Source organism: Protopterus annectens, chromosome 12.part0 (assembly GCF_019279795.1).
Source record: "Protopterus annectens isolate FY-2018-M chromosome 12.part0, PAN1.0, whole genome shotgun sequence".
NCBI lineage: Eukaryota > Metazoa > Chordata > Ceratodontiformes > Protopteridae > Protopterus > Protopterus annectens.
Genome location: NC_056746.1, coordinates 138,084,731 through 138,108,886, shown reverse-complemented (window position 1 = coordinate 138,108,886; position 24,156 = coordinate 138,084,731). Strand labels below are relative to the sequence as shown.

The 24,156-nt window shown below is 40.3% G+C and overlaps 1 protein-coding gene across 2 annotated transcripts in view; it reads left to right on the top strand.

Moving 5' to 3' along the window:
• The window catches only part of LOC122816397 (nodal modulator 1-like), an 877,949-nt gene that overhangs the window by 136,082 nt on the left and 717,711 nt on the right, over nt 1–24,156 (top strand). For both annotated transcript variants that reach the window (XM_044089153.1, XM_044089155.1), the window contains exons 5-6: nt 10,899–11,005; nt 21,240–21,312. In XM_044089153.1, the coding sequence (XP_043945088.1) occupies nt 10,899–11,005; nt 21,240–21,312 (180 nt within the window). The remainder of the gene's footprint in view (nt 1–10,898; nt 11,006–21,239; nt 21,313–24,156) is intronic.

The window sequence follows — 24,156 nt, the reverse complement described above, 5'->3', positions numbered from 1 at the left end:
AATCCCTATCCACCATCCTTTGCCTGTATTTCTCTGCAAATATTTTTGGTGCTGCTGTTTTTGTATTGATTATGCAAAGGAGAAAGCTAAACTAAATATTGCACTCTATTAAATGCTTTTCTTTCCCATATCTGTATTTATTCTTCAGATGTCTCTTGCTCCTGTTTTTCCTTACTTTGGGGACACGTTGTTTTATCATGCTATGACGTAACCTGTGTTAGACTTTCTTTACTAAATCCTTCACATCGCAAGTATTCCATAACTTCAGCTATTATTTATTTTTTTTACTTTTACTTTACTAATCTCTGTTCTATGTTCTCTCTTTCTGATCTTGTGTGTGTGTGTATATATATGTATGTATATATATATATATATATATATATATATATATATATATATATATATATATATATGTGTGTGTGTGTATGTATAAAATATAATTTTTGTTTTTATTGTGAATTGCCTTATCTGGATGCCTTTGCCTGTATTTCTCTCTACATATCTTTGAGGCTGCTTTTTTGTGTTGATTTAATTTAGCTTTCTGCTGTGCATAAATATTGCACCATATTAGATCTCTTTCTTTCCCATGTCCATATTTCTTTTTTATACCTTTCAAAAGTCACTAAATTTTGTTTATATTTTCCCACTTCCTCAGTTGCTTCTTTTTCCAAACAGCCCAAGGTTTCTTAGTCTATATGATGTTTTTCATAACTATGTTGTATGATCGAGTACACATTTTTTTTGAAGCTTCTGATAATTTTTATTGCGGAAATATTTTTCTTTCCTCTAATTTCTCTTGCAATCTTTGTGTACATTTCTGTCTGGAAATTGTGGGCTTCTATAATAGTAACAATAGATAATTTCTTTCTTATCCTCAGCGGCACTCTGTCGTCTTTATGGCTCTTTTTTGGCCTGTCAAGTTTTGTGATTTTTGCTGACTGCTACTTGTACAGCAGGGGGGCCTCCCTCCCCCTGGGCCAAGCCCAGCCCCATTGTAGGAATGTTTCCATGTCTTGAGGATTCTTGGCACCAGTGTGCCTACCAGGGTTGGGCACTTTTTTATCCTGGGTCTTGTGCACCCAGCTATCTTTTTATTTTTAACCTACTTCTGTGATGATATATGCTATATAAAATACAGTCTTGTACATAAGTATCTTCTTGGTGAGATTTTGTGAAAAATGGGTCCACCTCATGAAGGTGCTCACCAAGACTTGAATTCATTTCCCGCACTACTACCATCCTTTGCTTGCTGACTTATCTTTCCATTTGGACCTAGAGGATAAAACTCCTCCTGTGGATTCTTGAGCTGTATCTATCCATATGTGAGGCAATTGAGTAGGAATCCATCTTATTCCTGCTTGTACTGGTCTTCAGATAATCTAAGCATGGTTTTTAGTGTAGAGTTAAAGCTAATCCATACAGCCCAATGGTCTTTGGATGATAGGGGGTAGTCTTTAAATGCTTTACTCCACAACTCTTCTACAAACTGGTGAGTAGGTCTGATATTAAATTGGCATCTCTGTCATTATTTCTCTTGGGAACACACCCTTCTGAAATTTCTTGTAGAACATTTGGCCCATTCTGTACTGCAGTAGAGGACAGAAAAAACATCTCAGGAATTCTGGTAACGTAGTTCACCAGCACTAGGGTATACCTCCCTGTGGGCATTTATGTACTAAGATGCCCCACATTGTCTGTAATTATGCCCACAAAAAGGTTCCTTAATGAGCTATAGCCAAAAATGCCCATCAGTAGGCCTTTGGTTCTGCTAGCTGCTGTATTACTTTTCTGTCTAGCCCTCCTTCGGTTATCTGTTGTGTGCAATAATCCTTTGTTCCAGTATATGGACTTCCCTGTAAAGTAGAGTATGAGAGTTGAGCTTGTCTCATCTCTTTCTTTGACTCTCTTCAAATCATACAAAGGAAGCCTGGTATTTTCTCACATTGGTGCCTCAAATTTAGGCAGTGCATTTCTTTGTGCCGGTCCCAAGCCCGGATAAATGGAGAGGGTTACGTCAGGAAGGGCATCCAGTGTAAAACCTTTGCCAAATGACATATGCGGACAACAGTACAGATTTCCATACTGGATCAGTCGAGGCCTGGGTTAACAATGACCGCCAACAGGGTGTTAGTAGAAATTGGGCTACTGTTGGCCGAAGGAGAAGGACAAGAAGGGGGGGGGGAGGCGTGCCTGAAGGCAGCAAGAGAGGAGGAAGGTTAGGAGTATGGTAGTGAAGGTAGGAACTTTGAATGTTGGCAGTATGACTGGTGTAGGGAGACAACTAGCTGATATGATGGAGAGAAGGAAGAGCTAGCTGATATGATGGAGAGAAGGAAGGTTGATGTACTGTGCATGCAAGAGACCAGATGGAAGGGGAGTAAGGCCAGGTGTGTTGGAGGTTGGTTCAAATTGTTCTATCATGGTGTGGATGGGAGGAGAAGTGGGGTAGGGGTTATCCTGAAGGAACAGTATGCTAAGAGTGTTTTAGAGGTGAAAAGAGTGTCGGATAGAGTGATGGTAATGAAGCTGGAAATTGATGGTGTGATGATGATTATTGTTAGTGCATATGCTCCGCAAGTTGGGTATGTAATGGATGAGAGAGAAAAATTTTGGAGCGAGTTGGATGAAGTGGTAATGAGTGTACCCAAAGGTGAGAGAGAGTGGTGATTGGAGTGGATTTCACTGGGCATGTCGGTGAAGGGAGCAGATGGAATGAGGACATGATGGGGTAGGTATGTTGTTAAGGAGAGGAATGCAGAAGGTCAGATGGTAGTGGATTTTGTGCAAAGGATGGACATGGCTGTGGTGAATACGTATTTTAAGAGGAGGGAGGAGCATAGGGTGATGTACAAGAGTGGAGGAAGATGCACACAGGTGGATTATATCCTATGCTGGAGGGCTAGTTTGAAGGAGATTGGAGACTAAAGTGGTGACAGAGGAAAGCGTAGCTAAGCAGCATTGGATGGTGGTCTGTAGGATGACGCTAGTGATCAAGAGGAGGAGGAGGAATGTGAGGGCAGTGCTAAGGATCAAATGGTGGAAGCTGAAAAAGGGTGATTGTGAGGTAGAGTTCAGGGAACAGTTAAGACAGGCACTGGGTGGCAGTGAAGAGTTACCAAATAGCTGGGTAACTACAGCAGAGCTTGTAAGGGAGACCACTAGAAAGGTGCTTGGTGTGACATCTGGACAGAGGAAGGAGGACAAGGAGGACCTGATGGTGGAACGAAGAAGTACAGGAGAGTATACAGAGAAAGAGGTTGGCGAAGAAGTGGGATTGTCGGAGAGATGAAGATAGTAGACTGGAGTATGAGATGAGGCTTATGTCAAAGACAGAGGTAGCGAAGGATAAGACATGTAAAGAGTTGTATGAGAAGTTTGATGCAAAAAATGGAGGAAAGGACCTGTACCGATTGGCTAGACAGAGGGACCAAGCTGGTAAAGATGTGCAGCAGGTAAGGGTGATAAAGGATAATGAGGAAAACTACTCACAGGTGAGGAGTGTGTGTTGAGCAGCTGGAGAGAGTACTTTGAGGGGCTGATGAATGAAGAGAATATGAGAGAGAAGGTTGGATGATGTGGGGGATAGTGAATCAGGAAGTGCAGCGGATTAGCAAGGACAGCTGTGAAGAGTATGAAGAATGGAAAGGCTGCTGGTCCAGATGACCTACCTGTGGAAGTATGGAGGTGTTTAGAAGAGATGGCAGTGGAGTTTTTAAGCAGATTCTTTAATGAAATCTTGGAAAATGAGATGATGCCTGAGGAGTGGAGAAGTGTTTTGGTACCGATCTTTTTTAAGAATAAGGGTGATGTGCAGAGCTGTAGCAACTACAGAGGAATAAAATTGATCAGGCACAGCAGGAAGTTATAGGAAAGAATAGTGGAAGCTTTGTTAAGAAGGCAGGTGATGATTAATGAGCAGCAGTATGGTTTCATGCCGGTGAAGAGCACTACAGATGCAATGTTTGCTCTGAGGGTGTTGATGGAGAAGTATAGAGAAGGTCAGAAGAAGTTGCATTGTGTCTTTGTAGACTCAGAAAAAGCATATGACAGTGTGCCTAGAGAGGAGTTGTATTGTACGAGGAAGTTGGGAGTGTCAGAGAAGTATGTAAGAGTGATACAGGATATGTATGCAGGTAGTGTGACAGTGGTGAGGTCTGTAGTAGGAGTGACAGATGCATTTAAGGTGGAGGTGGGATTACTTCAAGGATCAGCTCCAAGCCCTTTCTTATTTGCAATGGTGATGGACAGGTTGACAGATGGAGTCCCCGTGGACAATGTTTGCCGATGACATTGTGATCTGTAGTGAGAGCAGGGAACAGGTGAAGGAGACCCTGGAGAGGTGGAGATGTACTCTAGAGAGGAGAGGAATGAAGGTCAGCAGGACTAAGACAGAATATATGTGTGTGAATGAGAGGGAGGCTAGAGGAATGGTGAGGATGGAAGGAGTAGAGATGGCAAAGGTGGATGAATTTAAATTCTTGGAATCAGCAGTTTAGAGTAATGGTGAGTGTGGAAGGGAGGTGAAAAGACTACAGGCAGGGTGGAGAAGAGTGTCAGGAGTGATTTGTGACCGACAGTTACCAGTAAGAGTGAAGGGGAAGGCCTACAAGAGGGTAGTGAGACCAGCTATGTTATATGGGTTGGAGATGGTGGCATTGACAAAAAGGCAGGAGTTAGAGCTGGAGGTAGCAGAGTTAAAGAAGTTAAGATTTGCATTGGGTGTGACGAGGATGGACAGGATTAGGAATCCATATATTAGAGGGTCAGATTAGGTTTGACGGTTTGGAGACAAAGCCAGAGAGGCAAGATTGCATTGGTTTGGACGTACTGAGGAGGGATGGTGGATATACTAGATAAAGGATGCTAAGGCTGGAGCTGCCAGGTAAGAGGAAAAGAGGAAAGCCTAAGATAAGGTTTATGGAAGTGGTGATAGAGGACATGCAGGTGGTTTGTGTGACAGTGCAAGGTGCAGAGGACAGGAAGAAATGAAGACCGTATCTGCTGTGGTGGCACCTAATGAGAACAGCCGAATGAAGAAGAAAGTGCCTCATTTAGGATTGATACTATCATCTGACTCTCTCTTTAAGTAACACTTTCCAATGGAAACCCAGTTTTCAGCAGTTGTTGGTCAGATTTGGGCTCACTGTTATTAACTAGGCCCAGTACTGGAATAACCACATGGAGATGTGGGCACTATCTTGATCTCCTCGCCCAATGCCTTCCCCGTGTGCTGACTGCCATGGCACGTGTGCATAAGGTACCGTGTTATCAGAATCATTTGCTATCATTGGCCACTTGGATATCAGACACTGCCACCTGCTTTGTTGTCTTGCCCTCCTACCCAGTCCATATAAATTGTGACCACTGGTACCCGAAAAGGTTTCCCTCCCAAGACGCTAATTAGAACAGGTTGAATAGGTAAGTATTGCTCCCTTTTAATCATTGCAAGCATAGCAGTAGCTATGTGTAATGTTGTACCCCTTTTGACAACAGTCTCTTTCCTCCACCAGGGTTTGTGTAGACAGTGGTTGCAGTTTGGTGCAAAGGTTGTCTCCAGACAATTGTATATATAGTAACTAAAAATTACTTATAAGATTGACATTTAGATGTACAATGTGCACTATGTGCCCTAATATATATTAGGAGTTGTGGCATTTAGTGCTGACAAGGAGAGTTAGGGGGAGGATAGAGTAGAGAAAGTTATGTTTGAGTTGTAGGAAATTCCAAGTAGAGTTAGGTAAGGACTTAACCAGGACTGGAGCATGAGCATAGCCATATATCAGATTGTTAAATTGTTTAAGAACTCAGGTAAAGCATTTATTTAGCATAGCATTCATTTCTTATGGAAGACTGTATTGTCCACTACTTGTAACAGAATTTCATTGCTTCATGCTCTGAATTTAACTTGCCTTGTATTGTTTTCCTTGAAGATGGAGTTTGCTTGAGCATTCGCTCTTCATTTATTCCTCATGGCCTTAAACCTAAAACCGTAACCCCCTTCCATTCTTAATCCAGTTTAAGAACAAGGCGTCAGATGTACTCTGCCAACTTCTAGATAGTGACTGCAGAAGGCACAAACAAAATCTGTCTCATTGCAAGTCAGACTCAAACATTTAAAGGAGTTTGTCTTCAGATGGCATTCATGCAGGGTTACCAGCAATAACTTGCTCACCAGAGCAGCAGTTTTTGAATAAAGAAAACCCCACAGAAGCTGTACTGTGTCAGACACAGCCCTAGATGAAAGAGGAAGAAGACCTTGCCTTAGAAGAAAAATGAAGTCCAAGGAAAGCTGCATACTCAGATGAGGGCAGAGCAGATATGATCACGATGATGGGAGAGTTGGGGGCAAAATGACCCCTGAGGATAACTGTTGGGAGACTAGAGAATAAGCATACTAGTGCCAGTGTACAGGAGCAAAGGAAGCCATCACAGCTGTGGACATTATAGCGGTATCAATCTCCTGTAACACTGCATGAAAGTGCTGAAGAGTAAATAAACAAATATGCTGAGCAATATGAAGTGGTCCTCTTCCATCTCACTTAATATTCAGATTAGGATGCAGTATGGATGACAACAAAATTGTTCACACTGCCTACCTTGACTTGGACAAGGCATTTGGCACAATACCTCACTCGGGCATTGTCAACAAACTCAAGAGGTTAGGTACAAACGCGTATGTCACCTGGTGGATAGCCAACTGGCTCACAGACAGGACCAGGAAGTTAGAATTGGGGAGTCCACCTCTACAAAGAGGCCAGTCACAAGTGGAGTCCCTCAAGGATCAGTCCTTGGACCGTTCCTTTTTGGCATTTATTGACACAAATGTTCTCCAGGAAGGGCTGACACAGACAAACAACTGGTGTCAGAGTCGTGGACTAAAACTAAATGCAAAGAAATGCATAATAGTATCCTTTGGGAAGTCATCCATCCCTGGTAACTATGATATTGACAACACAACCCTTAGAGTTGACCGAGTAGTCAGGGACTTAAAGACACACACAGATAGTAATCTAGCCTTTGACCATCACGTGTCTACAGCGGTGAGGAAATCCTTCTGTGTTGCGCAACTTGTAAACAAAGGTATGGCATCTAAGTCTAAGGAAGTCCTTGTTCCACTGTATTTGGCATTCATCAAACCTATCACTGAGTACAGTGCCCCCTTTGGTATGCATCTAACCAGGCATATTCAACAATTGGAACATCCACAGAGGTTCCTCACTGTAAGAATATAGGGCGTAAGTAAAATATTCTATGCAGACTGCCTCAAGGCCGTATCCCTGTATTCTGTCTCCTACAGGCTTTTGAGGGGAGATCTATGACTGGCATACAGGCATACAGGGCATTGTCAGACCCCACTCTGATGGCCCTCCTGCATATCCACAAAACAAACAACACCAGAATTACCGACTTGAACCTTGTCTGTGATATAAATAGGACCTGCTAGAAAGATGGGGTAGTCTGTGAGATACATACCTGTCTGTGGAACAAACTCCCCATCTACGTAAAACAGAGTTACTCCCTAACCCAATTCAAGTGCAACTTGGACATTTGGATGGGAAACTGGAAATTCATCCCTAGTTTGGTACCTATGTCTCTAATGAACCATCTCCCAGGCCCATGCTTACACTTATCAAGGGTAACTTGTCAGAGATTTGGGATGCATGGCTAGGCTTAAAAAGGCCCTTGTAGTCGTTGGCATAGTAAACACCCATAAACCTATAAAATGGATCCATTGTTTGCAGCGAAATTTGTAATGGAAAAGAAGCTGTAGGTGAGGAGAGAGTCCACATTTGGCATTCTTAGACTTGGAGAATGCATATGACAAAACCTCAAGAAAGCTGATTTAGGCAGTTATGCAATAGTTCAAAGCCCCAGAAGCATTGATAGAATTGGTCTAGGCTATACACAAGTACCCAGTTATGAATAGTGTTTGGACTTGCAGAGGAGTTCCCAGCAGGAGAGGAGATGCATCAGGGTTCAGCTCTGAGCCCACTGCTGTTCATACTGTTGTTGGACTACATTGGCAAACAGGTTGGAGGGCACAGATAAAGCTGTTATGTGCAGATGATGTGGCATTGCAAGCAGACTGTGAAGAGAGCTTCAGCAAAAAAGATAATGGAATGCAAAACTGAACTCCTATGGGATGAAACTGAGCTACTGACAAGGCGGTTGTCATGGTAACAAATGAGGGAGTTCTCAAGACGATGATTGCTGAGATAAAGAAAAATAGTGGAAGAGGTTAACAGCTACATGCATCTGGAAGGGATGCTTGTGGGGAGAGAATATTTGCATGAGGAGGTCAGAGATAGAATTAGATGTACTTCATCCAGGTGGCACAGCATGTCAGGGTTAGTGTGTGTGTGTGAGACAGAAGAATGCCAAAGAAGCTGAAAAGTAAGGCTTACAAAACAGTGGTGTGACCAGTACTACTGTGTGGCATAGATACCTGGGCAGTGAAAGCAGAGCCGTTGAGGATTGACTGAAACAGGTGGTGGGATGCACACTGTGGGACAGACAAAGAAATGATGACAGTGTGGAAACAAAAGCAGCTCCATTTACAGAGAAAGTCAACGAGAACAGATTATGGTTGGTTTGCCAAGAGCATATATTATGATTTGATGAAGAATTGGGTAATACAGGCAAGAGGAAAGAAGGACATCCAGCAGAGAGTGAGTGAATGTATACCTGTAACAGCTGGGCATGATTGTTGAAGGTAGAAGAGTGATGCTGAATCAAGCGAGGTGACAATAGTTGATCAGAAAGAGAGAGTCAGTGATTACTGTGAGCCAGTTTAGTTCAGGGCAGCATTTAATGCGTAGATGTTAGCGATACAGTAGCAACAGGGCAGTTGCCTGTTAGGAAGGATGAACAGTTTTGTTTTTTTTCTTTTGCAAAAGGTAGAGAAGGCAAGAAAGTTCACTAGAGACTGTCCAGGTGTTTGGTTAATTGTGTCATTGTCTGTTACAAGAAGTATGGCAGAGCTTTGCGTTCTACCTTGCTATCCTAAAGTGCTTTCACCCACAACTGTTTTCACTTCCATTGATCTGTTCTGGGACATTCCCTTAGATGAAATATGTATGGCTGTAGCCAAGTTCACTTTTCCCATGTTCTCTAAAGCCTGCCGACAAGGATTTCACTGCTGATTCAGCTGTTCTAACAGATGTTTCCTCCTAAGGTCCGTCACCCAAAGGATCTGTTGGTCTCATTGGTGTTCTTCCTATTCCTCCTACAGCCAGAAATTCACAGTGTTATACAGCTGTTAAGTGGCATGTTCACCGCATGCTCACCATAGTGGTGTATCTTTGAGATGCAGAGTTGAGTGTAAGACACCTCTCTACCTTCTTCCCCATATCCCAGGTGCAGTCTTGTAATTGACATGCCTCTGTTTTTCAGGGCCTTGTTTTCATATGAGATTAGATGCACAGGAGCAAGGCAAAGTCACCTGCAAGGCTTTACTTTGGTCCACCTTGGATTAGGGGTCAGCATAGCGCAGTGGGTAGTGATATTGGTAAGTCATCCTAGTGCCTGGGAGGCATGTTGCTGTTAATTGTAAAGCCAGAGTTTACACTTCTACAATATATAGCGGTACTTATCATCAGCATGCATCATTTAAAATCTTGCACATCAGTCTTTTCTAGTTTGTGAGATGGTCACATTTAAGGTTTCCATTAATATCTTGATTAGTAGAACCAAATAATAAATATTTGACATTGTAGGATGTATAACTTGAGTTTCTGTTTATGTAGAGATATTTTTTTTCCTATCCTTTTTAATCCGGTGTAATAGTTTTTACAGTAGAAATAGCCAACACAATGACACTATAATGCAGTTTTTAACATTACTACCTCCCAAAGCCTGATTCCACATTATGATTATCTGGGATTCCACTGTTTGGAATTTGCATCTATCCAAAACCACTTTTTCCCATATTCTTTCACATAGGGTGTCACTTCAGCAGTGACAATCTAGAGTGAAGGCTTACACCCCTGGGTGGCTAGCCCTGCCATGGTGGTGGTTTTGCATCACACTCTTGCACCCATGACCATTTTAGTGTGTCCAGTCCACCTACTTCATGTCTTTGGAAGGTGGGAGGAAACCAGAACACCTGGAGTAAAGCCACATGAGCACAGAGATGACGTACAGACTCCGCACAGAAGGTACCCAAGCTGAGAATCAAACTGGGGAACTTCTTGCTGTGAGGCAACAATGCTATCTGCTCCGCCACCATTCCTTTCATTATATTTGGAATTTGTATCTTCTCCCCTTATTCACTTTGATTTTTGCTGGGGCCCCCAGTTTAATGCCACAGTCCTAAACTGGCTCTTTATGTATGTGTGTGTACCATAAGGTCAACTGTCATCACATACACATCTGCAGTTTGGTTATCACTGTAGGGTTCAGCTCACACCAGATGACCCTGAATTGGTGAAACGGGTTTGGATGGTCGGGTACCCCATTTTGCATATTTAGTCTGACATTTAACAGAATTATCTCTAGTGCGAGTCTCTTGGTATGATTTTTTTTATTCTGTATTGTTACATCTCTGTGTAATAGAGAGTAAACAGACTCGACTCAACATTATGGGAACCAGCATTTTGTAGAAACTGATGGAAACCCTGAATTTATACCAGCTATGCCACTCAGTCAGAGCTTGCTGGTGTTTAGCATCCTCACTTTAATAAAATTCCACTACTGTTGTTCATGGTACTTCTTGTGAGGGTGAAAATGGTGCTGTCTACTTCTGAGAGGTAACGTGTGTATTTGCCTTTAGAATCCCAGTTATTGTATTTGTAGAGCTGGAATTTAACAAGCCAGTGTGACTTGTGAGACTTGGAGTGCACAGTGTTTATAGGGTGTAAGATATATTGCTGATTTTATTTTGTATCCTTGCGTTTTAGGTGCTTAGCAAAGGTCAGACTTCTGGTCCTGCTGGTGTTCAGGTGACTTTACGAAAGGCTGGAAGTACTGTGGATATTCAGAAAAGTGTGACCCAGTCTGGGGGCAAGTAAGTGACTTAAGTTATTGATAAGCTAAATTTACGAAACCTGTTGAACTTTTGAACTGCTGATAAGTATATGTTCACTGAGGCCATTCAGAATGCACTGTTCCTGCAGTAGTTCCTGTCAGTGATATGGTCCTGGGCTGCATGATACAAATGTGGCACATTAATGATTGTTGTGATAAAGTATGATCATAGCACTTTGATCGCTCACCATAACCTCAAGCATTTGAAGTTAATAATGCAGTGCATGCACAGTGCTGGATAATTAACTTGGGACAAAATGACATTTTTCAGTAGAGGCCGAGGATTAACTCCAAAAACATGAAAAAAGGGGAGAAAAAAAAACATTAAAATCATTAAACAAAATCAATAAAAACAAAAAAAACATAAATACAACAAGTTCACAATCAAAAATACAACATAAAAAATAAACAAGCAGAAATAAGCAGTTAGAATAATATTCAGAAAATAAAAAATAAGCAGCAGAAACACAATCAAACAAATTTAGCAAACAAATACAGATGTGATAAAATGAAAAAATAAAGGAAAAAAAGAAAAAAATTAAAATAAGATGACATAACATGGGAATTTAACATAAAGAAGTAAACATAAGGGGAGGGGGGGGTACAGTTGGGAGTTGGGAGTAAGTTTAAGCCCTTGGGGTTAGCTTTGGGCAAGGTGGGTTAACACAAGGAAGAGGAGTAATTTCAAAGGGATGTAAGTCAAAGGTTTTCTGAAGGGTGGGAGAGTAGTTGATTATGTCTTTTGCTCATGAGGTAGTTGAAGGGTCCCCAGCTTTGATTTTAGTTTTAATGAATTCAACTTTGAGGAGTAGCTGTTTATAAGTGGCTAGGGTTTTTAATAGCCCTTGGTGATAAGGCTAGTGAGTTTAGAAAATTGAGGGCAGTAAAGGGTTTATTTTATGAATGTAATTCAGTAAGTAAAGCTAGTAATTGGTTGTTGATTTCTGAAAAAGTAAGTGGTTGTTTAAGACAATGGTAGGTTCTATGAGGAGTAGCAGTAATGGAATTCTAAAAAGGGTGTGTTAGATCTAGTTGGTTCTTTTGGACAGTTTTTGGACAAAGTTTGTATATATTTAAGAGAGGTTTAGAAAAGGTGGAATCAATGTTTTTGGTGGAATTTGGTGTAGTGGTTGTTTTTATGAACAGGTGAGAATGATTTAAGAAATGATTTTTTTTGTTTACTTATTTTGTTAACTGGTTAAATTAATTTGGTAATCAAAGTATGAAATAAGATGTTAATGGTATACCTAATAGTCAGTGACTGGTCTGAATTAAATAGGTTATAGTGTTTTGAGGAGATAGTCAAGGTGTTGTGTTTCGATTTGTGAAGTTAGGCAAGAAAAAGTTTGTTTTTTGGGATTAAGAAAGGATGATTATTCATCAGCCATTTTTCAACAATTGGAAGACTGTTTGGGTGAGGGACTGGAGGAGTTGGCGTTATATTTGTCTCTTAACAAGCAAAGGTGTTGTTTGGTTTATGAAAAACACTCCATGATTACCTCTTGTCCAACTTTTCACATGATCATCAAATCACATTCCAGTTCTGATTCATAACTGTTACTTGGGGCTTGGTCAGACTATTTGTAACTTTAATATAATCCAAACTTGTTTGCACTTTCAGATGAAATAAAGAATTAGAACTACTATGAGTTTTGACCATCACATCATCCTAATACTTCCAATTCCATCACCACAATCATTCCTTCAAATTATCGGCCGTGTCGACCGACCTCTATCTTAATTTAGACAAAGACTGTGCTGTAAATATAAACAGATACCACAAACTCACTCCGGCAGAGCAGAGGCAGTATAGCGCGTGGCATGATGATTAATACGATGCCACATTTAATAAACTTTTTTTAAAACAATATTCAGTGGTTTTAATATTTATAATGATGTTGCTTTTTCAAGTTAAGACAGTTTCAATAAATATTAAAACCACTGAATATTGTTTAAAAAAAAAGTTTATTTACTCAGCACAGTCTTTTGTCTAAATTAGTGCAAAGATATTGTGCGTCGGCCGATAATTGAAGGAATGGATTGTGTGATGGAATTGAAGTATTAGGATGATGATGGTCGAAACTCACAGATTAGTAGTCATGATATTTCTTATCTATATCTCGAGAAACAAGCAAGTTCTTGGATTATGGCTAAAGTTACAAATAGTCTGACAGTGCTCCAAGTACAGTTGTGGAATCAGACTGGACTATTTGATGATCATGTGAAAAGAATGACTGTGGTCAGTCATAGTAGAAGTGGAGTGTTTTTATATAACCAACAGTTAACTTTGCTTGTTAAGAGACAAATATGTCAGATTTGAGACAAGGCAGTTGGGATAGAAACGCAGATTAAAAATATTGAGTCGTGTTTGATTGGAATGGAGGACAAGGCAAGAAAGCAATTTAAGACAGTTCAAAGTTACAGAAGGTGAGGAAGTGGAAAACTTAATGGAGCATATGAAAAACAAGATGGCGGGGTGGACTAGCTTGGCAGTCACTGTGATGGGGATATCAGTAGAAAATGTCTTTGACTCCCAGAATCATAAATTAAATGCGAGAAACTCGGATAGATGCTGAAAATTTTGATGTGCTAGTAGAAAGAACAGATACCATGGAAACTCCGGCAGCCAGGAGGCAGTATAACGCTGTGTGGAGCATGATTAATACGATGCCACATTTAATAATCTGTTATAGTTTGTGAGTGCAGTAATGGAAAGCTGAGATTTAAACAGTCTTCCTGCCATCCTGAAGTAGTTGAGGGATGGGAAAGCACTCCCATTTTGAGAGTCTGAATTAAACAATCGATTAGGCTAAAAAAGTTGTCTTTGAGTCTAGCACATTTGCAGGTGGAGAAGAATATAATTTGAAAGATGATGTCATTGGAGAAATAATGATGGAATGGAAGGAGAACTCAGGTCTGACTGCAAAGGCATCCCTGTTTATGCATGTAATATATGGAACAAGATGACTGGACAGACCGGATAGCATTAAGAAGAGGTGTTTTACTATTGTGTGTTTCCTAAAGAGTTATCCAGTGGATGGATTGACAGGGCAAAGCTGCAGATGTTCATTATGCTGATCACTGCTGCAGTACCCAAGCCATATGGGCTGTATCCTGCAAAGGGTATAACAGTCAACCAACTTCCAAAGCTTTTGGGCACCTTCCAGGCTCCCAAACCATTAGATTGCTTCACCTGAGATGACTGACAGTTTTTGGGTGCCAAGCCCTTCAGAGCTTTCCTGTTGCTGAAGAGTGCTTTTGTGTGGTCTTTCAAGGATCGATGATGATTGAACATTGTTCTATTGCTTGGCAGATAAATTTGCTTTTGAGGGAAAAAATAGGTTTACTTTTTACTTGTTTGAAGTTACTTTCCTGTTTAAGAAAGTATTTTTGAACTAGAGAAATGTTATTTTTTATTGACAGTCTTGCAACCTTTGTACTTTTAAACGGGAGCACACATCTTTACTTGACAGTTTGAAAGTTGTTTAAAAGTTTTTAACACTTCCTCTTCTATGGAGAAACTGTATTTATTGTATGTGTTAGAGGTGAGAAAATGTATTGAAGTATTTTTTTTACTGTTTTTACCAAGAAAGTTGCTTTTTAGTTACTGTCTGATTTTTATTGACTAGTGCTGCTTAATTTCCTCAGGAAAAAGCACCATCTTCTGCTTGACCATGGAAGTCTTCTAGCCACAAAAGTAAAAAGTTAACTAGGTAGCCTTTACCACCTTAGCAGGCTAATAGTTTGCCTTAGCCCCAGGTGGGCGACTCTGCTGTGACCGAAGCTGGTTCCTCAAACCACTCATTTTTTTCTCCCATATCCCATTGGTGTGGTCCATAAAGCCACTATGGACTGGGGTTAGTCACATCCTCTGCACCTGTTGGGATCCCCTCAGTGGGCATGGGAGAGACCTGTAGGTCTTGGGAGAAGGGGCAGGGAGTTGCCCCTGCTGAGCCAGAATGTTGTCCTTATCCCTGAGGAAGCTGTTGCTGGCAGTAATGGGTCTGCTTGGCCCACCTTTTCTATCAAAAAGAAACAGAAAACTAAACATTCAACTTCTCCTGTGTCAGTTTCTGTAGACTGGACTAATTTATAGGACTTGGCTCAGGGTCCTATACAGGATACTGACCCTTCTTGTAGTGTGATGGCAAAAGAAAAAGATTCCTGTTTCCCTGGAGAGGTTCAAGACTTTAAATATTTTTTCTGCTCAGATTTCTGATTCAGATTCTGAGAAGAATATGACATCTGAATCTCCCTGTGAGGGATTCACTTTCTTTTAAATGGTTTCTGGAATATGACAGTGTTTTCAGTGGGGGAATACTGAGATTTCCTAGTCCCTCAAAAAATACTAGGAGTTGTTACAACTGGTATTCCTAGAACCTTCATCCATCCCCCCAGTGATATCAGCACTGGAGGATGCATTTGTCACCACCTGTAGTTTCCCTGACAGCCATCTTACTGCACCTAAAAGCAGATGGAATGCACAAAACTCCTCAGTTTCAAGTTTTAATACATTAATTCCAGACCTGGCCCAGCAGCTATACCTTTAGTTAATCCAGCTGCTGACACGGACTTGAATTCTAACCCTGCTGACACGGACTTGAATTCTAACCCTTCTCCTCCTGACAAGGATGGTTAAATCTGTTGATAATTTTGGAAGAAATCTATACTTCTGCTACTCTGATTTTGTTTTAGAATTTTGAATTACCAGGCTTGTATGTTTGTTCTAATTATGAAAGTATAAGTAAGGTTTCAACTTCAATTTCAATTTCTCATGTCACTATGACTGTCTATTGAAATTTCGGTACTGGAAATGCCAAGTGCCAACAAGCCAAAAAAAAAAGAACAAAAACACAGGAGAAGAGTGAAGCACTAAAATCACTTTTCTCCTTAAAACTTTTTGAAGGTGGGGCAAGCCCACCTGAACCCCTCCCCCCGTACTTGTATATACCAACTCCGAGATCGCCATACCTCAGAGAAAAGTCAGTATTCCGAGAAATGGCATCTTGGTAAGTCCATTCTTTCAGCCTTTCAGTCTCCATATTTCGGGACTTGCTCTAGCAAGTTCTGACATTTCAAATGGTTACCAGTCACTACTAATTGTTTCAAGTATGTTTGTGGCTGTCTAGCTACTGCTTCCAGGGCTGTTGTCATTGTTGCTATGCTGATGAGGCTTGCCTGGCCGCGTTCTCAGAAGCTGTCAGAAGATATGAAAAGTGAGATTTTGAATTCTCCTTTGGATAGAAGTGTAATTGAGAGGTAAGCTGATTCAGAGAATCTCTCGAATTTTCAGCTTTCATTCTCTGATTTTCCAGTGTATTTCCTGTTCCCTTGACCAGATTTTGCAAGAAACAAAATAAACAGTCTCCGCAGAACGTTCGTAAGCAGATGTTTAAAAAGCAATGACAGGGCGGTTCTAAAAAAAAAAAAAAAAAAAAAGCTGTGACCCCACCCAGAACAAAGGACAAATAAAGCAGAGTGGTTATCGGAGACCTAGTTCCCCCACCCATCCTGGCAGTCCCTTACCTCTTCCAAAAAGTCTCTCTCTGACAACAGATTGATTCATACAAAAGGGTTCTAAAACTGATCCTGCTGGGATACAGATGGTAGTAGGAGGACATTCCTCCTTTCCAGAGAATTTCTCCTCATTCACCAGACCAGATCAGTTTTTTTTTTATCCTACAACACTTGCTGTCTGAGGGGAATAGAAGCAATTTCTTCTTCCCAGTTAAGAAGAGGATTTTATTCAATGTTTTTAGTGCTAAAGAAAGAAAATGCGTGGAGAGCAGTTTGGAGCTTTCATTTTGTGATAGCACCCAAGTTCAAAATGCTTTCAGTCTGCAACCCGTTGTGCCCTTTCTTTCTCCTTTGAGTTTTTTTTTTCTTTTTTGTAGCTATAAATTTAAAAGGGTGCATATCACACTTACATTCATTCAGATTTCAGGAATTTCTTAAGGTTTTGTGTATCTGGATCACATTATAAGTTGTTTGCCTTTACAATCTGTGCTATCCACTATACCTCTCAACTGTCCAGATTTTTGTCTCTTATTTTTGGTCTTGTGGCAGATGAATGAAGACTGAATTCACTAAATACTGACAGGCATTTGAGTTTCAGACTTCATATCCTTCAGAAAAATGCATGGTGACACAAGGCCTTTCATTTTAGCAGCTCTCTAAGTTTATAAGATCAGTATTTAAAACTTGGCCCTGTTTGTGGAGCTTTGGTCCCCCATTATTTTTGGTTTTGTCCACACTGAATACAAAGACAGAACCTTTAAGCAGTCGGTGTAGGACAAGGGTATTCATACCCTGAATTCTGCTGGTGTGAACCCTTTGTCAGCATTCCAGCTGTTGCAAGTGTTGGTTAAATGCATGCCAGAGGGAACACTAAATTCAATGATAGGTCTGATAAGGGCACAGTAGAGTGGTACTGTAACTTCTTTGGACCTGGATGCCATACACTTGTATACAAGTTGGGTGACATAGAATAATTTTCTTACTATCTTAGCTGCATGTTGGTCAAAGACCAGATTGTTGCCTATATATTTTCACAGATCTCTTACCACTGTGTTGACTCTTAGGGGTGTTTTATTGGAGGAGTGATAAACTTAGGTTGACAGTTTCCCGAAGGGAATTCTAATGCATTTTTTGCATTGTATTTTAAGCCATGGCCTTGGCACCAGTCATTTGTCTGTGTTAATTCCTCTTGCAAGATATTGGTGTCTTGGGGGGAAATCTATAATAACTACCAGTTTACAGTAATCTGCAAGCTAGGCTTTGAACTTTAGCCTTTGTTTCCAAAAAGTAGATGCCAAACTGGACTGGGCTCAGTGTAGAGCCTTGGGGTACTCCACTGGTGACTGGTCTTACCAATCCTGACTTCTTGGGTCATGTCTGTGAGCTAGATGGCAGTCCAGAAAGTTTTCTAGGAAATTTATGCTTAGCACAGATAACTTTTCAGGAATGCCTGAATGAGACATTGTATTGAATGTCTTATCTAGGTCAGGATACGCATTATGCACTGTTTTAGCCTCATTCATTGCCTTGGTGACTCTCTCAAACAAGTTTTCCAGGTTAAGTAGGCATAATCTTCTCCTTAAAGATAAATTGGGATGGATCCAGTGTCTGTAGGCTTGCACTAGTCTATTGCCCTTGTTTATCATTTCCATAATTCGTTCCATGGCTCTGCATATTAGGCTTGTTAAACTGATGGTCTGTAGTTCTCTGGGTCAGTAGATGGTCTACCCTCATGGAGTAGAATGGCCGTTGCAGTCGTAGGTTCATAGGTATATACCTGGCTAATGACCACTAGGACCCTTAGTCATGCAGCCCATATATGACCCACAAATTTGATTTACATTGGTGGTGATTTACTGACTGCCTCTGTCCATCAGAGACATAGGAGCCAGTGCAGGGGTGAATACCCATCCATTGGTCCAAGTTATGCTTAAAAAGGGATAGAGAGGAACTCTGCTTTAGAGCTACACAGTTAAGGTTCATATACATAACACAAACAGAAGTGTATAATTCAAAGTGGAAAGCGATGGTGGTGAAGCAGGGGGAGAGTTCAAGAAATAAGGAGAAGATGGGATTTTGGGTGCAGATCTTTAAGGAAAATAATAACCATATTGAACATTATCCTCGTAAAGTTATAGAAAGTATTCTGAGAACTAAACCAACATGGGAATGGAGAAAGGAAGTTTTGCCAATAGGAATGACTGCAAATAAGGGGTACAGAAAACAGACAAGGGGACTGAAATTTACTGTAGGAAACCGGCAAAAGAGCCAAGGTAATAATTAGAGAGGGAACGGTGAAAGAATGTAATGAAGTCGAAGAAGTTTGGATTGCAGGTTAGAGACTGCCTTCCCTATCACTGATTGATAGGCAAAGAGAAAGGGATAGGGAAGTCCTAAGGGAAAAACCTGCTCTGGTACAGTTTTTTAATAGAATCTAGAACAAAAGCTTTTGTTTAAAAAAATTTAGAAAATTATTTGATAAGGACTGGGAACAGTAGGAGTTGCAGGTACACAACAAAGTCCAGAAGGTTTATGATTTTTACTTGGTAGTGTTTGCATAGGTTGTGTATACTCCAAGCAGACTTCAAAGAATTTTTCCTCAGTTAGATAGCAAATATTGGAGGTTTGATGGAGAAGAAAGAAGAAACATGGAACAGGTTTTTTGGGAGTGTAAATGAGTTGGCAGATTTTAAGAATTCGAAAACTGTGTTAGAACTATTGGGGGAGTAAAGGAGTGTAAGTAAGGAACTGATTCTTTTGAGCAGGGAAACAGGACCTGAATTGCATACAATGCAGTAAGGCCTTATTAAGTTTAATTCTGTGGGCTGCCAAAAAAAAACAGTGACTAGAAAATGGAAATCAAAATCCAAGCCAACTGCATTTGAATTGAATATATTCCCAAGTCTGGTCAGGCTGGTATTTCTTTTGCGTGTCTTTATCTTCTAATAATTTTTATTTATTTTACATTTGTTGACTGGAATAGTCCGACTAGATACACGTCCATTTACAGCGGAGGCCCGGGGAGAAAAGCTCCAAAGGAAGTTACACAAGCAAACTTAACATAGTAGAAATTAAACACAATTTACAGACTCTGTTGAGGAGTATAAGTTATACAATCTCACAAACTTCTAATCTGGCTTAACAATTACAACACAGTTGAGTTCAATTTACAAAACAGTACTGGTACACTAGTAAGACTAAATATTTAGTCAAGCTTGGAGCAAGGATATAGCCATTGAGACATGAAATACTGCTTGAGAGTTTTCTTAAATTGAGATAGGGCAGTGTTTAGGGTAATGTTAGCAGGTAGTGAGTTCCAAGTTTTGCCAACAGAGTTGGTGAACAGGGAGTCTCTGGCTGAATTGTTGGATTTGAAAGTTTGTACTACCAGTCTGTTAGATGAACGAAGTGGTCTGAAGTTGGATTGAGGATAGATGATGTTTTTCAAAGCAGGTGTATTTTCAGGTTGGTTAAGTACTTTGTGAGCCACAATAAGTTGGTTATACTGAATCTGCATGGGTAGCTCTAGCCATCCGAGATTTTTTAGGTTTATGCAGTGATGTGTTCTATAGGGCAGGCCAGTGGCAAATCTAGCTATGTTATTATAGCAGCTAGAGAGTCTGCTAGGTTCAGTTTTATTTAAGTTGGCAAGTAAAGGGGAATCATAGAAGAGGGTAAGAGAGCAGATGGGAGCGGGCAATGGCAGTCCTAGCAGGTGGGGTTAGGAATGGCTTTATCCTATGTAGTGAGCCAGTTTTTTATTAATGGTTTTGATAGTTTTGTTAATGTGCACATCAAATTTGAGATTGTGTCTACAGTAACCCCAAGGAGTTTCTTGTGGGCATCTGGAGAGATTATGGTACCATTATTAGACTTAATGGAGAGAGAGAACGTTGGGGATCTTTGGGTGAGGGAGAAAAGTAGGACCTTTGTTTTGTTAGGATTTAGAATCAGACAGCAGTAGGCAGGACAATTTTCAACTAAGTTAAAAGTACTCTTGAGTAATTGTCTGCATCTTTGTATGGGAGGTGCCAGTGCAGATCAACGTAGAGTCATTTGCATATTGAATGCAGTTAGCATTTGGGATGACAGTGTGGAGGTCATTAATAAAAATGGAAAACAGTAGTGGTCCCAGAATAGACCTCTGGGGGACACCTTGGGTTTTGGGTAGGAGGTTGGATAGTTTGTTCTGCCATAGGACAGCTTGTTGTCTATTGTACAGATAGGAGTGGAACCATTAGAGAGAGTGATTGTCTAAAGACATTGTTGTCAGGGTGTGGATGAGTAGTAGTGGTCCCAGAATAGACCCCTGGGGGACACCTAGGGTGTTGGGTAGGAGGTTGGATAGTTTGTTCTGGCATAGGACGGCTTGTTGTCTATTGTGCAGAAAGGATTGGAACCATTGAAGAGAGTGAATGCCTAGAGACATTGTTGTCAGGGTGTCGATGAGTAGATGGTGGTTAACCATATCAAAAGCCTTACAGAGATCCAAAAAAGAAGGAACAGGTGTCAAAAAGAACTCCCAGAGTTCATATGAATGTTTATCTGTACCCTGACTTTCTGTTTGCACTTTAAATTCCACTTTGGAGTTTAAATTCTTTGGAGTTTTAGTTAAGTATGCTGGGGTTATCTCCTTTATGTTAACACTACAGTAAAATTCTAGTTTAACTTAAAGCTTCTGAATTATTTCTTTCTAGGTATTCATTTTCTAAAGTGCTTCCTGGTGAATATGAAATATTTGCATCTCACCCAGCATGGACCATGGAACAGGTTGGTGTCTTATGGATTTTCTGTAGTATTCAGTGTTGCTTAGTTGCCTGTGGTTGTTAGTAACGTGAGAAACTGAAAAATGCATAAATCGTACCTAGATTCACATTTTTTTCTGGCTTTTGCAAGACAGAAAAAAATAATCCCTTATCAGGGTTTATTTTGCTGTGGAATATACAAAATGTAAATTTGATTCGATTTGAACAGGAAGTGGACCTTTTTGGAATAATAGCTTAAATTTAGTGATTGTTAGTGCAAAGTGGAGCATGTGGTTTTGTGATACTTTTATTGAAATGTTTTTTTTTTCTTTGCAGTTTTAGTTGAAGGACAGTTTTAATGGAAGCATTAATTGTCATGTTTTGGATGGAAATTGTCATTGAGTTTGTTACACTGGAATACGTGTGCTTCTTGTGTTCTGATTTTGCTGTGATTTATGAAATTGTTTTTTAGTAGTATTTTCAACTTCATCATAGTAACAAGGTATCAAGATAGTGTGATGGAGTCCCCTCCCCCCATAGTTGACTATCTGCTCATAAAAGCGCCTCTCCTCATTTGTAGTGTTTACCGGACCCACCTTAGCCTTCCTTGGGCTGAGCCCTGGCTTACATCTGAGAACAGTGAGGCAGTGGAGCTTACTGGCATAGTATTATCCTTGCTGTGGTTGCTGTGTCCGAACCCCCTCCTTCCTGTCAGTAACCCTGTGAGTACTGTATGGCAGTGCATCAATAGGTATATCCACTTAAGCAGCACAGTGTTTGCTGGGCTCCTAGCATTGCTATATCGTAGCTAGCTGACATGGCTGCACACTGCCCACCCCCTGGATGGCCCCTCCAGGGCCTATGCAGCTAGATGAACATGTGTCACCTTGGTTTTACACTAAGCTTTATCTATCTGTGCCACTGAACCACTGTAGTGTGATGGAGTTTTAATGTAAATGTTTGCCCTTTTCCTTTAGTTTTTGCAGCTGGAGTTAGTGAGTTAGTATATTTAAGTAGGAGGAGTATGGGGAATGCAGAGGGTAAAAAATATTTTTCCCCTTATTTTTGATTGAAACTGTATTGTTCCTTTTGCTGAAACAGTTTCAGTAGTTTTGTTTCTTTGCTGTGATGTTCATTGGATTGAGATTTGATGACATGACATGAATCCAAAGTCAAATTTTCCCATGCATAGGTTCATAGGTGTGTACTAGGCTATTGGCCCTGGAGCCTTTACAAGCCTAGCCCATAGGATTACCCTGGCATCGTTTGCTGGTTATTTGTAGCATTAATGTTAGTAAATTAAACTAAACAATGTAGTTAAAGCAGTTAAACTCAAGAAAGTTAAGACGTGAAGAAATGTTATGTTCCTTCCCATTCTGAATGCTTCATTCATTACATGGTACCTATTTTTGATGAGGATAATTCATATCTTAGAGTAGGCTAATGTTTATAAATATGTACTGTCACTGATGTCTTTTCTTGCTTTCGCGATTTTGAGCTGAACTGGTTCTGGTGAATAATGCTTAATTAAGAACTAACTAATGTGATTGAAAAACATTTGTTTGCATTTTAACTAATAATTAACTTGCATTGAATAGTACTAATTTTTATTTTTGTTTTAACCAAGAATGACCTGATGAGGTTGAATGCATTGCGACTGTCATAATATACTTTCTCGTGCAAGATCATTTATTTAGAGGAGTTGCAATACTTGCAGTTACTTCTTACTCTGAGAATCTTTGGTGCAGAATGGTTTAAGCTGTTGTTCCATTGACACTCTCTGGTTTTGTTCCCTTTTCTGTGTTTTAAATTCTTTATAATAAACCATTTCTTCGTCTGCAAAACAGTACTTAATGTTTTTTTGTTTCTTTGTGTCATGTTTCTTCAGTTAGGAAACACAGAGAAAGAAAATCTGTTAATTCAACAGGTGTTTAGCCTTGGAAGGAGAGAGAGAGGAGAGAGCGAGGAAAGGAGGGGGGAGGGAGAGGGCGAGAGAGGCTGTTAATAACAGTTAACAATTACAGTGTGAATCCCCCAAGGCCTAGATAGGTTCATTAGCCTAGTAGGAGGGCAAGAGCAAAGGACTGCAAGTACTTTGCTAAGTGGTGTCTCCGTCAAGTTTTCTTAGGCAAAAAGTTATAGTATCTGAAAGTTAACATTATGCAAGAGGCTGGGAGACAGAATCTTGAATTAAAGATCAGTAGGATAGAAAAGCCACAGAAGGTGAGAAAGCAGCCTGGTTATGCGTATTAGTGTAGGGAGGCAAACCCACTTGGATGGTAGGAAATGCTGTGTTTAGGGTGTAATGAATTGCATAAAAAATGCTATAAGATGAAAAACAACCAAGTAATGCTTTTTACTTTTGTCAGTGTAGAGATCATTTTGTTTGGAGGAAAATACACTCTGGGAGTGGGAAATGTGTTTACGGTGCAGGTGCCCTTTAAAGGCTAGCTGATATTGTCATTCTTATAGTTAAGAATAGGAACCTCCCTAGGTCTTTGAATTGGTTAACTTCTTGATTTATGATTTAGGATATAAAGGCAGAACTAAAGGTGAGATGTTAGTTTCCATTGCTGGAAAGGTTCATGATAGGAGACATTAACCTTCTGTAGTAATACTCCTTTTGAGCAACATTATTTGGGGATAATGGATTTGACTGTCTGAGGAGGGAAGGGTTGCCTTTCAGCAACAGGGTGTCCTGGAAACATATGACATTTCATCTTTTTCAGTCAGAAAGGTTTTCATTTTGTCTGTTTAGTCCTGCTATTCAGTTATGGTATAGGGCTGCCACACTATTAGACTCTGTTCTCCACTTCTCTTAGACATTTTGGTGGGTTTTAAAGAACAAGCTTTTATGAGGCCTTTCAAA